This window comes from Bos indicus x Bos taurus, chromosome 11 (assembly GCF_003369695.1).
Source record: "Bos indicus x Bos taurus breed Angus x Brahman F1 hybrid chromosome 11, Bos_hybrid_MaternalHap_v2.0, whole genome shotgun sequence".
NCBI lineage: Eukaryota > Metazoa > Chordata > Mammalia > Artiodactyla > Bovidae > Bos > Bos indicus x Bos taurus.
In genome coordinates, this window is record NC_040086.1 from 68,615,530 (window position 1) to 68,635,170 (window position 19,641).

At 50.1% G+C, this 19,641-nt stretch overlaps 1 protein-coding gene across 2 annotated transcripts in view; it reads left to right on the forward strand.

Moving 5' to 3' along the window:
* The window catches only part of GALNT14 (polypeptide N-acetylgalactosaminyltransferase 14), a 215,704-nt gene that overhangs the window by 175,079 nt on the left and 20,984 nt on the right, over nt 1-19,641 (forward strand). For both annotated transcript variants that reach the window (XM_027555741.1, XM_027555742.1), the window contains exons 7-9: nt 5,116-5,203; nt 5,924-6,008; nt 9,132-9,235. In XM_027555741.1, coding sequence (XP_027411542.1) covers nt 5,116-5,203; nt 5,924-6,008; nt 9,132-9,235 — 277 coding nt within the window. The remainder of the gene's footprint in view (nt 1-5,115; nt 5,204-5,923; nt 6,009-9,131; nt 9,236-19,641) is intronic.

Sequence of the window (19,641 nt, forward strand, 5' to 3'; positions counted from 1 at the left end):
GAGCCCCAGGAGTGAGCTCAGCTCCCAGGGCTAAGCTCCCAGTCCCCATTGCTGTCTGACCTAACGCTTTCATAGTGGAGGACTGCTCAGACAAACGCTGACTGTGGTCCCGCCCTGCCCCTACAGACCCCGACTCTTGATGATGAGACGGTTCTGCTGAGACACCCCTTTCTGGATGGGGAGTGTGGGTGTGTGTCAGCCTCTGTTTCCATGTCTTTGGATGTGTCTCATCTCAGAGTAAGACATGATTTGATCTTGTGAGCGCAAGTGGAAATTTTCAGCTGTAATTGGAGTTGGGGATTTTCGAAAATAGAGATAAGAGAGAGGCTGGGTTTGAGCTGTCAGAAGCTGTCCTCAGCTGGTGTTTTCCACATGGAAAATCTCCTTGATTTCCCTTCCTTCCCTTCAATTACTTGATGATACTTGAAGCAAGCACCACGTTGTTGGGTTTCTTTAAACAGAGTCTTCTTCCTTCTTCTCCTTATCTACATATTCCTTTAGTAGGAAAAAAAAAAGATTTTAAGAAATTTCCATCCCAATAGCATTTGGCAAGTTGATATAAATAATGGCTTACATAAGCTTCAAAGCCCTTTCCCATGCTTTCCTCTCTTGTTTCTTCCAAAAGCCCTGTGAGGAAGGCAGGATAGGTTTTGCAAATTATAGATTGTTTTTGCTTCATAGATGAAGAAGCAGAGCTCCTCAGAGTATGCTGCTTTGCTTTAAGGTCAAATGTATCCTACATGGCAGAACCAGAATAGGAACCCAGGTCTCTGGCCCTGCTCCTGCTCCCCTATCCCTCCCTCCAGGCTAACAGAGACCCCGCACTGTCGTCCTGTACTCTCCTGTGCACCACCTTCCCCAGACAGCAAGGCCTTAATCATCTCTGTGCCAACCACAGTCCCTAACCCATAGTAGCTGCTCCAGTAATGCTGGCGGATGCAATGAGTGAACAGTCATCTCTGGAAGTCCCTTGACTGCCCATTCACAACGTGGTTTTGATTACGGTGGAGAAAGAAGAGACATAACTAGAGGGGTGATTGATGGCCATTGGCTCTCAGTGGGGGTTGGGGGTGGGCTTGGATTTGTGTGGGGGAGAGGGCAGGGCCTTGTTCTGGATCTGTCAGGAATTCCACCAGATGCTGCTGAAGCTTACCTGTGGACCTAGCCTTGAAGATATAGCCACTTGGGCACACAGGTATGAGCCTGTGGGGATCTGAGCATCTTTATGGAGAATACATCCATCTCTGGAGAAGGCAATGGCACCCCACTCCAGTACTCTTGCCTGGAAATCCCATGGATGGAGGAGCCTGGTAGGCTGCAGTCCATGGGGTTGCTAAGAGTCAGACACAACTGAGCAACTTCACTTTCACTTTTCACTTTCATGCATTGGAGAAGGAAATGGCAACCCACTCCAGTGTTCTTGCCTGGAGAATCTCAGGGACAGGGGAGCCTGATGGGCTGCTGTCTATGGGGTCGCACAGAGTCGGACACGACTGAAGCGACTTAGCAGCAGCAGCAGCATCCATCTCTGAGCCTACAGAAGGCGAGGCCATGTTGCTCAGCCATAATTGGCCCACCTGCTCTGTCTCCAGTGACTGACAGTGTCCTCAGAGGGAGTTCATAGTTGCCCTCTTTCATCCAGTGCCAACTGAACACCCCAGCAGGCTCTGGACTGGGGGGTGGGCAGGGGCTGCTGGGGAATGCAAAAATGGAGCAGATGAGACCCCCAAGGTCATTCAAGAAGCTTGTGTCCTGGCTTTAAGAGGTCATGTCTAACATCCCCTGCAGCTCTCTCTTAAGGTCTTGGCTCCACACATCACTTAGCCCTAAACATCCCTCTCTGCCTAACTGGCCCTCCATTGTGTCTGAACCAAGAAGTTGCCATGGCTAAGTTGTGATGGGAATAATAGAAGGATAGAAATGCTCTGAGAGAGCTTCTCAGGTAGCGCTAGTGGTAAAGAACCTGCCTGCCAATGCAGGAGATTTAAGAGATGCAAGTTTGATCCCTGGGTTGGGAAGATTCCCTGAAGGTGGGCCTGGCGGCTTACTCCAGTCTTGCCTGGAGAAACCCATGGACAGAGGAACCTGACAGGTTATGGTTTATAGGGTCACAAAGAGTCGGACATGACTGAAACTAGTTAGCACGCATGCATGCAGAAACCCTCAGAACTCACAGGAGAGTACCCAAGAGCCTGTCGTAGCCCTAGAGGCTGTGCCCATGGGTGGCTTCCGGGGAAGTCTGTGGCCAGAGTAAGCAACCAGCATTTTATTTTGCATTTCACTTTCCAAATATTGCGGAGAAAGTTTTTAGAAAACCAAAACAGGATTTCAGTTTGGGGTTTCTAAGACCACCCTCATGTTCAATAATTCACTAGATATGCATGGTTACTGTGCATTACCACAGAAGGATATGGATTAAAATCTGCAGCAGGAAAAGGTGCATGGGGAGAGTTCCAGGCATGATCATCCTAGAGCTGGTGTGTGGGCAGCACTTGATTCCTGCCACCAGGACATGTGGCAACATACATGGAGAACTGCCAAACAGGGAAGCCCACCTCAGCCTTGGTGTCCAGGGTTTTTATTGGAAGTCAGCCATGTAGATGTGACTGATCACTGCCACAGTCTCCATGCCCCTCCAGAGGTTAAATTGAGTTGGTACCACATGGCCCAAGGCTCTCACCACAAATCTCCTTGTCAGCAGAGTCTGATACAGCCCAGGGCTCCCAGGTAACCAGAGACACTTATAAGCAGAACAAGTCAAGGGCTTAGAAGATACCTCTTAGGGGCTGGGCAAGGGCTAAGGCAAGGGCTAAGCATATCTCTAGGTCAGTCCTTTGCTGCACAAGGACCTACCTAAGGATTCGGTGAAGCTGCAGAGGCCAAACTCAGCGGACAGAGGCAAAAAGAGGACTTTGTCAGCCCCACAGAAGAAAGTCAGTCTCTGAACTTCTGAGAACATTTCAGATTTCAAGTCAGGAGTGGGGTGTGTCTCTGTGTAGATAGTGGTGTGGGTGGGGGTGGCTGTGTGTGCATGCAGTGTGTGTACACACTTGGACACATGATGGCAGTGGCCGCAGAGCACTGTGGCAGCCAGTCAGATATGACACTGACTGCTAGAAGCATCTGTGCACATCCTAGAGGGGGAAGCAATGCACTGAAAATGAGCATTTCCTTCCGCGGGAGCCAGTGGGCTTCAAAGGCACCTTGTCACTCTCAGAATGAGTCCTGTATGGAAACTGAGGCTAGATTAAGTCTGTGAGCATCAAGGCAGGTACTCAATGATTCTGAGCTTAAAATAAGAAGACAGCCTCATTTAGGGGAGAGATTGAACCAGGAAATTAAATCGCTGCAAGAGAAACAGAAGTGCCTGCCCATGCTGACCAGGACAGGGAGGGGCAGAGGACTGGAAAAGTGGTACTGCCTGGCTGGTCCAGGCCTGTTGGCTCTTCCCAGCTCTGGAACTCTCATTCATCCTGCCCTTGGGGCCCAGTTTCCCCTCCTCCACATCAGTATAGGCGTGTTCACCCAGCAGTAAAGTGAAAGAAATGAAAGTGAAGTTGCTCAGTCGTGTCCGACTCTTTGTGACCCCGTGGACTGTAGCCCACCAGGCTCCTCCATCCATGGGATTCTCCAGGCAAGAATACTGGAGTGGGCTGCCATTTCCTTCTCCAGGGGATCTTCCTGACCCAGGGATCAAACCCAGGTCTCCCACATTGCAGGCATATGCTTTAACCTCTGAGCCACCTGGAAGCCCCAGCAGTAAGGAACCTTTTAAAACTACGTGTAATGCCTTGATGGCCCCTGAGAACCGATAGATTTGTCTTGCACATTTTGAAACTATCCCCTTGATGACTTTGCTGCCTATCAGCAGGGTAGCCTGGGGGAAAGAGCAAGTGACGAGCCTAGAAAGCTCATTGTTGTTTAGTTGCTAAGTTGTGTTAGACTCTTTTGTAACCCCGTGGACTGTAGCCCACCAGGCTCCTCTGTCCATGGGATTTCCCAGGCAAGAATGCTGGAGTGTGTTGCCATTTCCTTCTCCAGGGGATCTTCCAGACCCAGAGATTGCACCCGCATCTCCTACGGTGTGGCTGGTGGATTCTTTACCACTGAGCTACCTGGGAAACCCAGCAGAAACTAGATACAGGCCTGTTATTGATGGTCTTGGATGCTGGGCTAAGGAGTTTGAATCTTATTTTCAAGGCAGTTCAGGTTTTTAGCTGTTGAGCTGCAGAGTGAGATTTGAAAGTCAACTGTGTCAGCCACCTGTAGAATGACAGGGAGAGGGGTGAGAATGGGGAGGGGGAGGGCCAGGAGTTCATTGCCATTGCCTTGTACTCCAGGGGTGAGGGGATAAAAGAGAGGTTCCATTCAGAGGAGCGGTTTTAGAATTACAGTCAGCAGGGTTGATCCAGTTGATGGGCAGAGGTGGGGCTTCTTAAGTTCGTGCTGGAGAGGAAGGGGGACATGTTGACAGAAGTAGGGAACCAAGGGAAGGAACGTGTGCGGGGAGGCTGGTGAAGGCACCACTGCAGTGCTTTGTGAATCTGCATGGAGGGGTGGCTGGTGTCCTGGATCTGCTTGAGTCGGGAAGTGAAGAGCAAAGTCGGGGCTGAAGTTACGGACTCGAGTATCACAGGTGACGAATGAAGTTAAGAATCTCTGGCGATGCTATTCTCAACTTGCCCATGAACCATAGGCATAGAAAGTTAAGTACTGGGAAATTCCCACTGTGAGGGGAGCTGTTGAGGTCACCTTCCCAGCTGACTGTGTCCACTGCCTCCTGAGAGCCCCGTGACACTGAAGGGCCCCCTTCTTCCTGATGTCCGTTTCCTCAGTGAGCAGCACACTCCAGCCAGCCTCCCCGTGTCCCCACCATGCCTAGATGGCCATGAGAAGGCACCCAGGAGTAAAGGAAAGGCTCTTAGCATTGTAGGCATTGTGGAGAGGTCACAGTGTCTAATGGCCCACTATATACATGAGAAATGTTGAAATGCAGAGGGGGAAGTGCTTGGTCAAGGCCCTGAAACCAGTCTGCGGCCCTGCCCCACCCCACCCCCCCATCCCAGGCCTGCCTCCCTGATGCCACCATCTGAGTGAGGGCCTTCTGTTTTCCAGGACTACACACGGGTGGTGTGCCCCGTGATTGACATCATTCACCTGGACACCTTCAACTACATTGAGTCAGCCTCAGAGCTCAGAGGGGGTGAGTGGGGCCAGCCAATGCCCTCGCCCAGAGGGACTTTTTCCTCCTAGTCATTGCTGCCAAGGGAGAGAGAGGAAAGGTCTCCTAGTGGTTTTTCTGGAGCCTCCAGCCCTGCATCCTGTAATGTCAGTAGCTGCAGGGTGGCCCTGACCACGGGGACTGTGCATGGAAGGATCAGAGAGGGGGCAGGTCACCCCAGGGCCTGAAGATGGAAGGGAAGCAGGGCCCCGCTCCGCCCCGCCCTGTGGGGCCTGCATTGTTCTGACACCTCAGCACTGGGCGCCTCTCTCTCCTTGAGGCCCACCACAGTTGTGCCCAGGGCTGAGCACTGGCTCCCAAAGACCGACTGGGGGTGATTCAACCCCTCACAGACCTGCTTACACCCCCAACTCTCAAGACTCATGACCAAGGGCCTCACTATGAAATTGTCCATCATGTCCCCCTTGGGTACCACTCTTGGGGTCTCTCAACTCCCACTCTGTAGCCTCTGCTCTTCTTCCCTAAGTCCACCAAGCAGAGAAGGCTCAGAGAGTCAGGAGGGGCTGGAGAAAGAGAAGAAGCAGTGGAAGGGAAATCAGGCAGCTCTGTTGCCAACCAGCCTGGGTGAGACCTCTTATCCCAGGACCATCTGGGAAGCTGGATATGTTCATGAGCCCGAATGAGCAAGCTTTGCAGGTACATCAGAGAGACTGAGTCAATCATGTGGATGCTGTGTTTCAGGGTTTGACTGGAGCCTGCACTTCCAGTGGGAGCAGCTCACACCAGAGCAGAAGGCTCGACGCCTGGACCCCACTGAGCCCATTAGGTGAGTCAGGGCAAGGGTGGGGTGGGAAGATTCATTACCACTTGGCCCTTCCCTCTGTCATGTGCTATAGGGAAGCTGTCCATAGGAGAGGCTCAAAAGATTGGCCAGAAACCAAGAGGACCTTTTGCCAGGCCAACAGCACTTTTGCCCTTATTTTAGGAGGTTTCTGTCCTCGTGGAGATTTCTGCTAGAGGGGTGGGGGCTGGCGGAGACCTGTGCTGAGGACTGGCTCAGCATCGTTCACATCTGCCATGATGTACTTACCTGCGTGTGTGCTAAGTTGCTTCAGTCATGTCCGACTCTTTGCGACACTATGGACCATAACCCGTCAGACTCCTCTGTCCATGGGATTCTCCAGGCAAGAATACTGGAGTGCGTTACCATGCACTCCTCCAGGGGATCTTCCTAACCCAGGGATCAAACCTGTGTTTCTTATGTCTCTTATGAACTCCTAAGGTGGGTTCTTTACCACTAGCACCACCTGGGAAGCCCTGATGTACTTACACTTCCTGCTAAATATTGGAGGGTTCCACGTGGTCCCAGTTGAGCCTCTGTCAAGGGGAAAGAAGGTTCCTTAGCCTCCAGGTCCTGGATGTCAGGATTCAGCCCAGGAGGGTTGTCAGCCATTGCTATGGGTAGGGGCTGCTGTCAAGGAGTGGCCACTGCTACGTGCTCACACACATGACTGCTGTGTCCCGTGTGAGAACACCACAGGGGCGTCAGCTCTGGGCTGCTTGTGTGGTGCTGTAGATGGCCCTGTCCTGATCTACATTCTCACCTCCAGCCCTCACTGTGACCCACAGCACAGTGGCCTGATGGCTGCCTGGGGTTCGGGCCCATCTGAAGGCTTGGCCGTCCATGTAATGGTCTCAGCATCCTGTGTGTGGCCTTGATATTCCTAAGACTGGAGAGTACGCGTGTCCCAGGCCTGTTGGGAACCTCCAAGCCAAAACTTATCTGTCTCCAGTGGAGCCTCAGGAGGCCAGCAACTGCTTGAGGATGTGGCGAGAAGACCAGGGAACTAGAATTGCTCCTTCTGGGGAAATGCCGAGATGCCCTGGGCTCCTGGGGGGCACCTCTGCATCTGGGGGCCTGCATAGAATAAATGTCCTATCATTCTCATTGAACTGTGTGTGTAAGTTGCTCAGTCACGTCCGACTCTTTGCCACCCCATGGACTGTAGCCTGCTAGACTTCTCTGTCCAAGGAATTCTCCAGACAAGAATACTGGAGTGGGTTGTCATTCCCTTCTCCAGGGGATCTTTCCAACCCAAGGATTGAACCTTGGGTCATCCGCATTGCAGGCGGATTCTTTACCATCTGAGCCACCAGGGAAGCCCTTTCAATGAACTAACTTAAGTCAAATAGAGACCTAAAGGGCTATGAAGAACTGAGTGGTGACAGACAGACAGTGGAGATTGGGAGACCCCTGCAGTGGAACCTCTGTCGCAAGCACCAGCTGGCCCCTCCTCCCTCCTCCAGCCTTCATGATCTGCAGTGATGCTGAGAGGGAGATGGGAGCTACGTGGCACACCAGATAGTGCCCTTGTTCCTCGAGGGAGAGCAGGACCTTCTGATCATCCTGAGGGCCATGCAGCACAGCAGTGCCTCGGGTACTCGCTACACTCCCTGAGTCACCTGATGCAGCAGTAGGCCGAGGCAAGGACAGGGTGGCTCTGGTTTCCCTTCTCTGTCCCAGGGGTGGGCTTCTCAGGGCCGGTTCTATTCCTGTGGGAATATCTCTGCTCAGCAGAGGACAAATGTTTCCAGTTGTCAGAGGACAGCAGGATGTCATGGCATTGGGAGACCAAGCTTCTGACCTGCTCCGTATCAACTGACTGTTTGACATAAAGCTCTCTTCTCTGGACCCGCTGAATGAGGGGCCTAGTCCCAGGGGCTCGCCCTCCACCCCCAGCCCAGATACCCGTCCTTGTGCTCATTGAGTTGTTTGACTGGATTCTGCAGCCCTTTCTATTCCAAGTAGCTTCTTTGGAATCTCTCTCAGCAGTCAAAGAGAGGGGAGGTGGGGAGGGTCCCCAAGGAAAGAGAATGAAGATGAAGGCTGCTGCAGCAGAGCGCCACAGGCTGTGTGGCTTAAACCATAGAAATGTGCTGTCTTGAGTTCTGGAGACCAGAAGTCCAAGTTTGAAGTGTCATCAGGATGACTTCCTCCTGAGGGCCGTGCCGGACCCCATCCTGGGCTTGCAGAGGGCCACTTTCTCTCTGTGTCTCCTCACCTCATCTTCTTTCTGTGCATGTCTGTCTCTGTGACTGAGTATCTCCTTTTATAAGGACACCAGTCCTATTGGATTGGGACCAGCCCCATGACCTCATTTTAGCTTTATCACCTCTGTGAAGACCTTTTCTCCAAATAAGGTCACATTCTGAGGTATTGGGGGTTGCATCCGTGCTAAGTTGCTCCAGTCGTGTCTGACTCTTTGCGACCCCATGGACTGTATAGCCCACCAGGTTCCTCTGTCCATGGGATTCTCCAGGCAAGAATACTGGAGTGGGTTGCCATGCTTTCCTCCTGGGGTCCAGGGGCATCTTCCTGACCCAGGGATTGAACCCGTATCTCCTGCATTGGCAGGCGAGTTCTTTACCACTTTCGCTACCTGGGAAGCCCACTGCGGGTTAAGACCCCAACACATTTTTCAGGGCATATAATTCAATCTGTAGCAGAGGGGGGAAGGGGTGGGAGGGGAGAGAGACCAGTCTCAAGAAACAGAAGTGCTGTTCACAGTGCTGCCCCAGCCCCTCTTCTGTGCCCTGTCAGTGGCCCACAGTCCCTGCCCTCTGTTGTGGGGCTCCCAGGAGACCCCCACTGGGCAGGGCCTGTGAGAGAGGCAGGGAAGGCTGGACTTCTGAGCAAATTCGGAAATCCCCCCACAGGAGGTGTGCAGATGAACAAATTAGCCTGTCTGCAGGGTCAGTAGATTTACAGTCAATGGGAAAAGTCCCAGAGTGTGTTCTTGTTTGGGGTAAGTGGGCCATATGTGGGTCTTTCTGAAGAGGAGCAGAAACGGGAAGAATATGGCCTCAACATCAGGACCGAAAGGGCCAAAGAACATGACCATGGTCCCCCACCCTTGACTGACCCTCTCTTTTCCTTCCAACTTTACAGGACTCCCATCATAGCTGGAGGGCTCTTTGTGATGGACAAATCCTGGTTCTACTACCTGGGGAAATACGACATGGATATGGACATCTGGGGCGGGGAGAACTTCGGTGAGTCCCTGGTTCTGCATCTTGGGGCCTGGCCAGGGGTCTGTGTGTCCTTGGATCACCTGGGCCTGTGATGAGGGCCAGGGAGATGGGCAGCAGGTCACTCCTTTGGGGGAAGACCATGTGGGGCATCAGAGGAGGGGTTGCTGGAAGTGGGGAGGAAAGGAGATTGGGGCCACGTGGATGCTGAGGACCAGGGAAACATGCCCAGGGGACTCTTAGGGAGAAGTTGACATGCAGAAGTCAGAAAGACCAAGGAAGAGTGCCAAGTCCGAGGGTGGGCTGGGGGCAGACCCGAGCTAGGAGTGCTGAACTTTGGAAATTTAGAGTTGGAAGGAGACTGGGGATAAAAGCATGAGGAAGGTTGAAAGCACTGCCACTAACATCTGGATCACATCTGTTGGCTGCTCTAGGGGTATAGCCTGGGTTAATGAGGAGGGTCTGAATGTTCACTGGATGGACTGATGCAGAAGCTGAAGCTCCAATACTTTGGCCATCTGATGCGAAGAGCCAACACATTGGAAAAGACCCTGATGCTGGGAAAGATTGAGGGTGAGAAGGTGACAGAGGATAAGATGGTTGGCATCACTTACTCAATGGACATGAGTTTGAGCAAGCTCCAGGGGATAATGAAGGACAGGGAAGCCTGACGTGCTGCAGTCCATGGGGTCACAAAGAGTCGGACAGGACTGAGTGACTGAACAATAAGAACAACTGGGTGACTGCTACAGAAGCCCTGGAGGCAACTTGCCCTTACCTTTTCTTGAAAAGCGATGCAGAGTGAAGGGGATGGAGGGGCTGGGTTCCAGGCTCTGCTGCTGCTGCTGCTGCTGCTAAGTCGCTTCAGTCGTGTCCAACTCTGTGCGACCCCATAGATAGCGGACTGTGCAAACAGATGGCCAATTGTGGCCGCAGTGGCATAGGGCTGCCATATACAGATACAGGAGAAAGTAGTCAGAGACCCATTCCGTCTTGCTGATGACACTGACTGACCCTCCAGTTTCCTCATGTGTTAGAAGTGTAATACACGGGTGCTTGGGGGTTGTTGTGGAAATCCACGCAGGTAAGTCTGTAAAAGCTCCGAGCACCATATGGACACAGTCTGTGTTAGTTACTGTTCCTTCCCTCCAGCAAGTGAGACCTAAGAGATGACCAGTATGTAAGCTGTACAAAGCAGGGACTTGGTCTGTTTGTTTGGCAAGCTCCGTACGGTGCGAAGGACGTTTCAGTAACTATTTGATGAATAAACCAGAGGAGAGGAAGAGTAAGAGTCTGGGATGTCAGGGCTCCTTCCCCCTCTCTGGACACCAGGGAGTGTGTTTGGCACAGTCACCCCCGAGCAGTGGTGCGAGCCAGGAGAATGATCCATGGGGCTCATCCTGGCATTCAGTGGTAATGCCATGCATTGTCCTCTGCCATTGTTTTCTCCTGTCCCTGCCTCCAGGCTGCTTTATGGCTTTCTTCCTCAGTCACCAAGAGTTATTTCCCTTAAATTTATGGCTATTGGCCTGACCAACGGCATCTGTTCTCCCAAACTGGGCCGTGTAGAGAAATCCATCAGAAAAATCCATCTCCTGCCATATGGGGGCCAGATTGGAAACTCCACAAACAAAGCAGAAAACCCCAGCTCCTACACACCAAATATCCTGCCTGGGACTCAGTCCTGGGATCCCATGAGGGTCTTTGGAGTGGAGTTCGAGGTGGGATCTCCCTGCACCAGCCCAGGAGGACTTGGAGCCAGGCACGCCCTTGGTGTTCTCAATGGGGACGAGATCTGTCTCGCTCTGAACAGAGCCCGTCAGGTGTCCTGATGTTCACAGTACGTCTCATGATTCTTCATGGTGTGCTCTAGCCTTTCTTCCCGTTCATGGAATCCTTTCTACAGCCCTTTTGATAGATAGCAGTCATCCAGTGTCCGCTCGAATGCTATTTATGATGATGTGTTTGCTGCTTCACAATCTGGCAAGTTCTGTCATTGAGAATGTTTGTGTTGAATTGTTAGTAAATCTTCTAAGTCAAACCAGAGCCCAGCTTCCATCTGCTGGGCCGTGTTCTGCCCTGTGGACCCTCACAAAGTGTGTGTGATCCTTCCTTACCACGGCAGCCACGTGTAGATGCAGGCAGCATGTTATTTTCAATGATGTCACATTCTGGTCCAGCCTACCAGTGCGTCTGTGCTAAGTCGCCTCAGCCATGTCTGACTCTGTGTGACGCTACGGACTGTAGCTCACCAGACTTTCTGTCCATGGGAATCTCCAGGCAAGAATACTAGAGTGGATTGCCATGCCCTCCTCCAGGGGATCTTTCCGACCCAGGGATCGAACCCGCATCCCTTATGTTTCCTGCCCTGGCAGAGAGATTCTTTACTACTACTGCCGCCTGGGAAGCCTCAGCCTACCAGTACCATCTCGCTATAGCAATGTTGGCACACATCTGCTCACATCCAGGGTGATCCCCTCTAGTTGGCTTCCCAGTGGCCTGGCATTAACAAGTGTTGATTGGAACAGGAAAGTAGAGAGAGACTTCAGGGGAGGTGTGGGAGAGACATTTTATAATCATCACAAAATGTTTTAAACCACACACACACAAAAGAACCCTGCAGACAGCTATCACAGGAAATACTGTTTCCCCCAATTCCAACATTCCATTTGTTAGAGCCAGCTCCTAGCACTTTAAAAGTCATTTCTGGACATTTTTTTTATAGCATTTTACAAGCCAGAAAAAGCAATGCTTTTTTTTTTTTTAAAGAAAAATTGAAGTATAGTTCATTTACAATACTGTGTTAATTTTAAAAGTGAAGTGAAGTCGCTCAGTCGTGTCCAACTCTTTGCGACCCCATGGACTGTAGCCTACCATGCTCCTCTGTCCATGGGATTTTCCAGGCAATAATACTGGAGTGGATTGCCATTTCCTTCTCCAGGGGATCTTCCCGACCCAGGGATCGAACCCGGGTCTCCCACATTGTAGACAGACACTTTACTGTCTGAGCCACGACCCACAGAAGCTCGGTGTTAGTTTTAGGTATACGGCAAAGTGGTTCAGTTATACATATACCTAGAGATTCTTTTCCATTATAGCTTATTGTAAGATATTGAATATAGTTCCCTGTGCTATATGGTGGGTCCTTTTTGGCTATCTATTTTATATATGGTTATGTATAGATATTAATCTCAAATTCCTAATTTATCCTTCCCCCACTCTCCACTTTCCCCTTTGTTAACCATAAGTTTGTTTTCTATGTTTGTGAATCAATTTCTGTTTTGTAAATAAGTTCATTTGTATAATTTTCTTAGATTCCACATCTATGATATGTGGTCATATGATATTTGTCTTTTGCTGTCTGACATTTCATTTAGTATGTTAATTGGTAGATCCATTCATGCTGCTGCAAATGGCATTATTTCGTTCTATTTTTATGGCTTAGTAGTATTCCTTATGTGTATCTATATCTATATACATCTCTCTCTCTATCTGTATATAGATGTATGTACATATATGCACCGCATCTTCTTTATCCATTTGTCTATTGATGGCATTTACATTGTTTTCATGTCTTGAATATTGTGAATAGTGCCTCTGTGAACGTGGAATGCATGATCTTTTCAAATTAGAGTTTTCCATCTTTTCTGGATATATGTCCTCAAGTGGGATTGCTAGATCATATAATAGCTCTATTATTAGTTTTTTAAGAAGTCTCCATACTGTTCTCCATAGTGGCTGCACCTACTTGCAATCCTTCCAGCAGTGTAGGAAGGTTTCCTTTTCCCCACCCCTTCTTCAGCATTTTTATTTATAGACTTTTTGATGATAACCTTTCTGACCAGTGTGAGCTGGTACCTCACTGTAGTTTTGATTTGAATTTCTCTAATTATTAGTAATATTGAGCATCTTTTCATGTGCCTGTTGGCCATCTGTATGCTTTCTTTGGAGAAATGTCTGTTTAGGTCTTCTGCCCCTTTTTTGATTGAGTTTTTTTTTTTTTATATATCAAGTTATATGAGCTTTTTGTATATTTTGGAAATTAAGCCCTTGTTGGTTACATTGTTTGCAAATACTTTCTCCCAGTTCACAGGTTGTGTTTTCATTTTGTTTGTGGTTTCCTTTGCTGTGCAAAAGCTTATAAGTTTGCTTAGGTTCCATTTGTTTGTATTTGCTTTTATTTCTTTGGCCTTGGGAGAGTGACCTAAGAAAACAGTGGTACTATTTATAGCAGAGAATGTTTTGCCTATGTTCTCTTCTAGGAGTTTTATGGTGCTATGTCTTATACTTAAGTCCTTAAGCCATTTTGAGTTTATTTTTGTGTGTGATGTGTTCTAACTTCATTGATCTGCATGCAGCTCTCCAGCTTTCCCAACACCACTTACTGAAGAAACTATCTTTTCTCCATTGTGTATTCTTGCCTCCTTTGTTGAGGATTAATTGACCATAGGTGTGTGGGTTTATTTCTGGGCTCTTCATTCTGTTCCTTTGATCCATATATCTCTTTTTGTGGGGAATAACAGCAGGAAGAGATATCTCTTCTTTCCCAAGACATGAAATTTTTGTGTGTTTCAGATGTGGTTGCTTTTGTTGCATTGATTTGATTTCACAGCACAAAAGCCCATGAGATCACTGGACAAGGCTCCAGCCAGGGTGACTGGGACCATCCTCAGTGGGATGCTGCCTCACCCGCCCATCTCACTTTCATCGTCTGGGAGCGACCTCAGCAGCCACTTGAATGCCAGCCCTGCTATGCACTCAAGCAGCCAACCCTGGTGCCATTATTCCCACAAAGCATTTCTAAGAGGAACTGAAGAGTGTTGATAATTACATCTGCAGTTCAGCATAGAAGAAGGCTTTAGGGAAATGTGGCTTTTAGCCTTTTTTTCCCCCAGAAGTTGTTTTGCATTAATATTGGATGTTTAAACTCCAATTTGCATAACACAGGATACATGAAAAATATCTAATACATCTACTCACTTTAGCTTTTGATCTTTAGAGATGAAAGGAACCTATTGCCCAGTAGAAGTGTGTGTGTGTATGCACATGCATGCATGTATGTGTGTGTGTCTCTGTGTATGTGTGTGTGTGTGTGTGTGTGTGTGTGTGTGCGTGCATGGTGGGAAGAGGTGTACATTTCCAAAGTGGAGGCCTTGGTACATATATGAGGGGAGAATATGGGATTTCTGGATTTAAAATGGAGGTGGGTGGTTTCCAAAGCACAGCAGATACAACAGACAATACTGAGGAAAGAGAGACGAGGTGGGTCCCAGAGAGGAGCCGCCACCACCACCTCCCCCATCCCCAGAATGTAGTCAGGGATGTTAGGCTGTGTCAGGCTTGGAGGGTCACGTGTGTGTCAACATGGGCTGTGGGGTCAGACAGGCCTACTTGTGAATCCTGTGGTCGTCCCTGGCTGCGTGTCCCTGGAAAAGTTACTTTCCCTCACTGAGTTTGCAGATGGCTACTGCATCCTAAGCTAGGCCAGCAGCCCGGATTATCTGGGGGCACCCAGTCTAATCAGGTGGGCCGTTTAATGCAGAGAACTTTCTTTGACTGGAGAGAGAGGAGATGGAGCAGAAGCAGTTGAGAGATTCACAGCCTGGGAAGGATCGTCCAGGTGTGACGAGGAAGGGACCACGCAAAAGGAAGAAGGGGGCTCCTGACCTACAGCCAGCAAGGAAGAGAGGACCTCAGTCCCACGACTGTGAGCAGCTGGGTTCTGCAAACAAGCTGAGTGAACTGGAAAGCCTCAGAGCCCCCAGACAGGAGCCCGATCCTGCTGATTTTGGCCTTGGGAGACCCTTGGCAGAGGGCCTGACCAACCCTTGCCCCCCCAGGCTGGTGTGGTAATTTGTTAGGGCAGCAGTGGAAACCATTAAGCTCCCAGGGCCGCCCGCTTCCTTTCTGGGCTGCGTGAGCAGGCTTGTCAGAGGAGCGCCCTGTCAGACCTGCAGCGACAGTGGATCCCTCCCGCTTTCTCTTCGGCCTCACCCTTTACAGGTTCAGGGGCTCAGGAGAAGAGAAGTGGCCTCATCTGAGAAGAGCATCCAGGTCTGATGAAAAGTCATCTTTCCCCCCAGGTGGGGCTGCTTGCTAAGCCCCAGGCCCAGGTGCGGTCCCTTAAGACCACCCATTTCCAGAGGCATGGTGGAGAGGTAAAGGGTGTGTGCCATGACACTCGCTGGATGGCCCGTGGTGACCGTGGTGAGCCTGTGCTTACCCCTCAGAAGTCGGGAGCCTGGCTGCAGCCCTGACTGTCCCCAGTGATGTGAAGCACAGTTTTGCTCACAGGTTCAAGCCTATCCTTTGTGGCTCAATAAGATTGCTTCTACTCAAGTCTGTGGACTCATTAAAAAATAAAAACAGAGGTTTCTGGCCAAGTGGCCCAAAGAACGTAAAGATTTTTTGAAAGGAAAATCTCTGTCATCGCATTTGTCTCTGTGGACTTATGGGCAACTGTCTCTTTCTGCCCATCATGAGAAACGCTGGACTAGAAGAAACACAAGCTGGAATCAAGATTGCCGGGAGAAATATCAATAACCTCAGATATGCAGATGACACCACCCTTATGGCAGAAAGTGAAGAGGAACTCAAAAGCCTCTTGATGAAAGTGAAAGTGGAGAGTGAAAAAGTTGGCTTAAAACTCAACATTCAGAAAACGAAGATCATGGCATCTGGTCCCATCACTTCATGGGAAATAGATGGGGAAACAGTGGAAACAGTGTCAGACTTTATTTTTCTGGGCTCCAAAATCACTACAGATGGTGACTGCAGCCATGAAATTAAAAGACACTCCTTGGAAGGAAAGTTATGACCAACCTAGATAGCATATTCAAAAGCAGAGACATTACTTTTCCAACAAAGGTTCGTCTAGTCAAGGCTATGGTTTTTCCTGTGGTCATGTATGGATGTGAGAGTTGGACTGTGAAGAAGGCTGAGCGCCGAAGAATTGATGCTTCTGAACTGTGGTGTTGGAGAAGACTCTTGAGAGTCCCTTGGACTGCAAGGAGATCCAACCAGTCCATTCTGAAGGAGATGAGCCCTGGGATTTCTTTGGAAGGAATGATGCTAAAGCTGAAACTCCAGTACTTTGGCCACCTGATGTGAAGAGTTGACTCACTGGAAAAGACTCTGATGCTGGGAGGGATTGGGGGCAGGAGGAGAAGGGGACGACAGAGGATGAGATGGCTAGATGGCATCACTGACTCGATGGACATGAGTCTGAGTGAACTCCAGGAGTTGGTGATGGACAGGGAGGCCTGGTGTGCTGCGATTCATGGGGTTGCAAAGAGTCGGACATGACTGAGCGACTGATCTGATCTGATCCACCCCAATCCCTTTGTCCTCACAAGATTTCACTTTGTCCAGTGCTAAGTGGCTGATGCTGTTAGATAAAAGATATCTGTGTACAGTCCCTGAGGATCCACTTAATACAGGCTTACTGCCTTAAGTAGAGCAAATCTAATGCCCCCTTTGCCTTTGTCCAGAAACCAGGCTATCAAAGGAAATTCCAGCCTTGACCTGTGTGGCTGAGAAGTGGCAGAGGATTTGGTGTGATTCTTGGGGAGGGAGCTGTCTCCTCTCGCCTGAACTCCTGTCCACCATCACGGCTTGTCAGTGGACATTGGTTCTGGTGAAGGGTTGGGGTTTTATGAGCACTGGTAAAGCTACTGATCGGTCGATGTGGAGATAGAAGGGAAGAGCTGAGAACAGAGAGAGGGTGAGGAGGGCAGTTTCTTCCCAAATATTAATCTGAAGTTTAAAGAAAATAAGGTAACAGCACCCCCAGTGTGGATGGAATAATTACACATCTCCCTGCCTGGAATTCAGAGCGGATTTAGGTCTGCATGACATTTGTCATCTGGGAGTTTATGCGGGTGCTGACTCAGCAAGAACCACCTCCTCCCCCAAACTCCCTACATTGTCTTTTTGCTCCTTCACACGAGAAAGTGATGACTTTGCAGGAGTTGCTGACATGTGGAGGATCAGGGCGGTACCTGCAGAGCCCGCTGCTTTGTGCCTCGGTCTATGGCCCCCACTGCCTGGGGCTTTGGGATCACAAGGCTTTCCCAGAGGCTTCAGCATAAACCTGTGAGTCACTGGGCCTGGCTCCCCGTCCTGGGAGGATGCACAGCGTTATCCTGCAGTCGTGGTGTAGATATGCGTAGGATAACTAGAGGGATGTCCCAGGTCTTAAATACTTCACATTGTGGTACCCAAACATCCTTACACCTCTCTGAACACTTTAAGCTTCCTCACTCAGACTGCCTTGACTCTGGCCGCAGTACAGCAAGGCACGCTGCTCAGGTCATCTTGGTTACAACATTCTGGACTCCGGAGCAGAGACGCTCTTACTGCATCTCAGACTGCAGGCTCTGGGGGCATCAGTTAACCAGAAGGAGAGGTGAGACAGGCAACTGTCAGGAGTGGATGAAGGAGTAGATGAGGTAGAAATGGGACAGCTGGTTATAGATTGGCCTCTCTTGTTCATCTGTGAGTGCCCTGAAGTCAGTATCTTTGTGCCTGCAGCAGTATTGGCTGATGGTGGGTGTTCACACTGAGGGAGGTGGGATCAGGGCAGGGGCAGGAGTTTTGGACCTGGGGAGATGCGCTTTGAATGCTAGCTGCCCGCAGTCCCATCAGGACTGCTTCTGCTTTGAAAAATAACATCCACAACCACGAGTGGGCTTGTAACAACTCATAAGTTACTGCCTGAGAGAAGACCCAGCAAAGCCCAGCCCAGGAGTAAATGAAGGGGTCCTTTCCTCCCATGGCTTGTGCCTGCAGAACTGAGACGTTTTCAACCACAGACACAGGAAAACAAGCAGGGACGATGGTTTTGGAGGTGGAGGAGAGGAGGCAGGCTGCAGGGGGCTACGAGAGGAAGCTGATGGGTAGAAGATGTACTGCATCTGAGGGCATCCAGTGCATCTGGACAGAGCCAGAGGCAGCCACGGGAGTTGGTCCTGGAGGCCAGAGGAGAGCTGGGCTGGCAGAATGGGAATGAGTCCTCAGCATCAAGTGAAGGTTGGGCCAGATGCGGAAGCAGGGACAGCAAGGCACTCAGACCCAGAGCCTTGGGGTGGAGAATGCCAGGAGCCCAGATGGAAGGTAGAGAAGGACCAGGGTCAGGGGTCAGTACTTCCTGAGATGGGGATCTGTGCACGATGGTGGCAGAGGAGAAGGGCGGGGGGGGGGGCAATAGATTCAGAGCAAAGCAAATTGGTGGGTGAAGGAAGCACAGGGAAACAGGTTTAGTGGGAGCTGAGGGTGTGGAGACTGCATAGGTTGGAGGGATTCATTCTGCAAATGAGGAGGGACATATGTCTCATTTGAATGCAAGTAAGGAAGAGACCACAGAAATGTATGCATATTTTTGGAAGAAAGCTTGCACAAAATTCACAGGTTATATCCATAAGCAAGGCCTCCATCTCAACTTTTGAGGGGTGTGAGGGTTTTCCTTTCTGGGAGCTAGAGCGAACCCTGTTTTGAGATCCTGGAGAGAAGTTGGTTGGAGTCCAGTAGAGCTTAGCCCTGGGGACTAAATTCACACACATACCTTCACAGTTCGCTGCACTGAGCCCTCCCGCCCCTCCGAGCATCAGTACAAGGTGGAGAGCTGGATGTTGGCCATCAGCTAAGCTCACTCATCATCTCCCACAAACACCAGGTTGGGGCCCACGATTCCACCAGTGCCCCAGCCAAACGCCAGGTTACCATATATTATTGACTTTTGTGGGGAGTCAAAATCTCCAGTGTTAGGTCCACAGATTTCAAGCACCTCCTGTGTCAGAAGCAGGAAGCTGTGAACTGTCTAGGAAGTTGAAAGTGGGCACAAGGGGGTGATATCATTGGCATCCATGTCTTAAAGAGACTGGCTTTAGAGGAGTGTTTTGTGTCACCAAGCTTTCCATCGCACTTAAGAGTTTTCACATTTACTCTCGAAGTTCCACTTCAGTGATACCAACAGCAATCCTGTGGTGTTCTTTTATGATCTTCATTTGATAGGTGAAGAAGCCCAGGCTCAACTAGGTTTCCCCAGGGATGGGGCTAGTAGATTTCTGCAGACTCAGGGCCGCTGACCCCAAAGCCAAGTTCTACCAGTCTCTCCCCACCCTATGTTCTTGCCGTCATTTGGCAGCAATCTTGAGAAGTCCCTTCCTCACCCTAGTGTCCACGTTGCCTCCGCTCTGAGGGAAATCTGAGCAAGCTGGGAATGAGCTCTATCCTGCTGGGGAGAGCACCTGGGCAGGTAGAGACAGGTATCGAGGAAGCTTGGCATGCAACTTTCCCAGGGACACAAGGCAGGAGTCAGGAGGGGACAAGGAGTGGGTGAGAGAGCAGGTGAGGATCAGGATGAAGAATTTATGTCCAAGCACTTGTTTGCAGGGTTGAAAAGAAGGGAGAAAGACAGCAGGACATGGGAG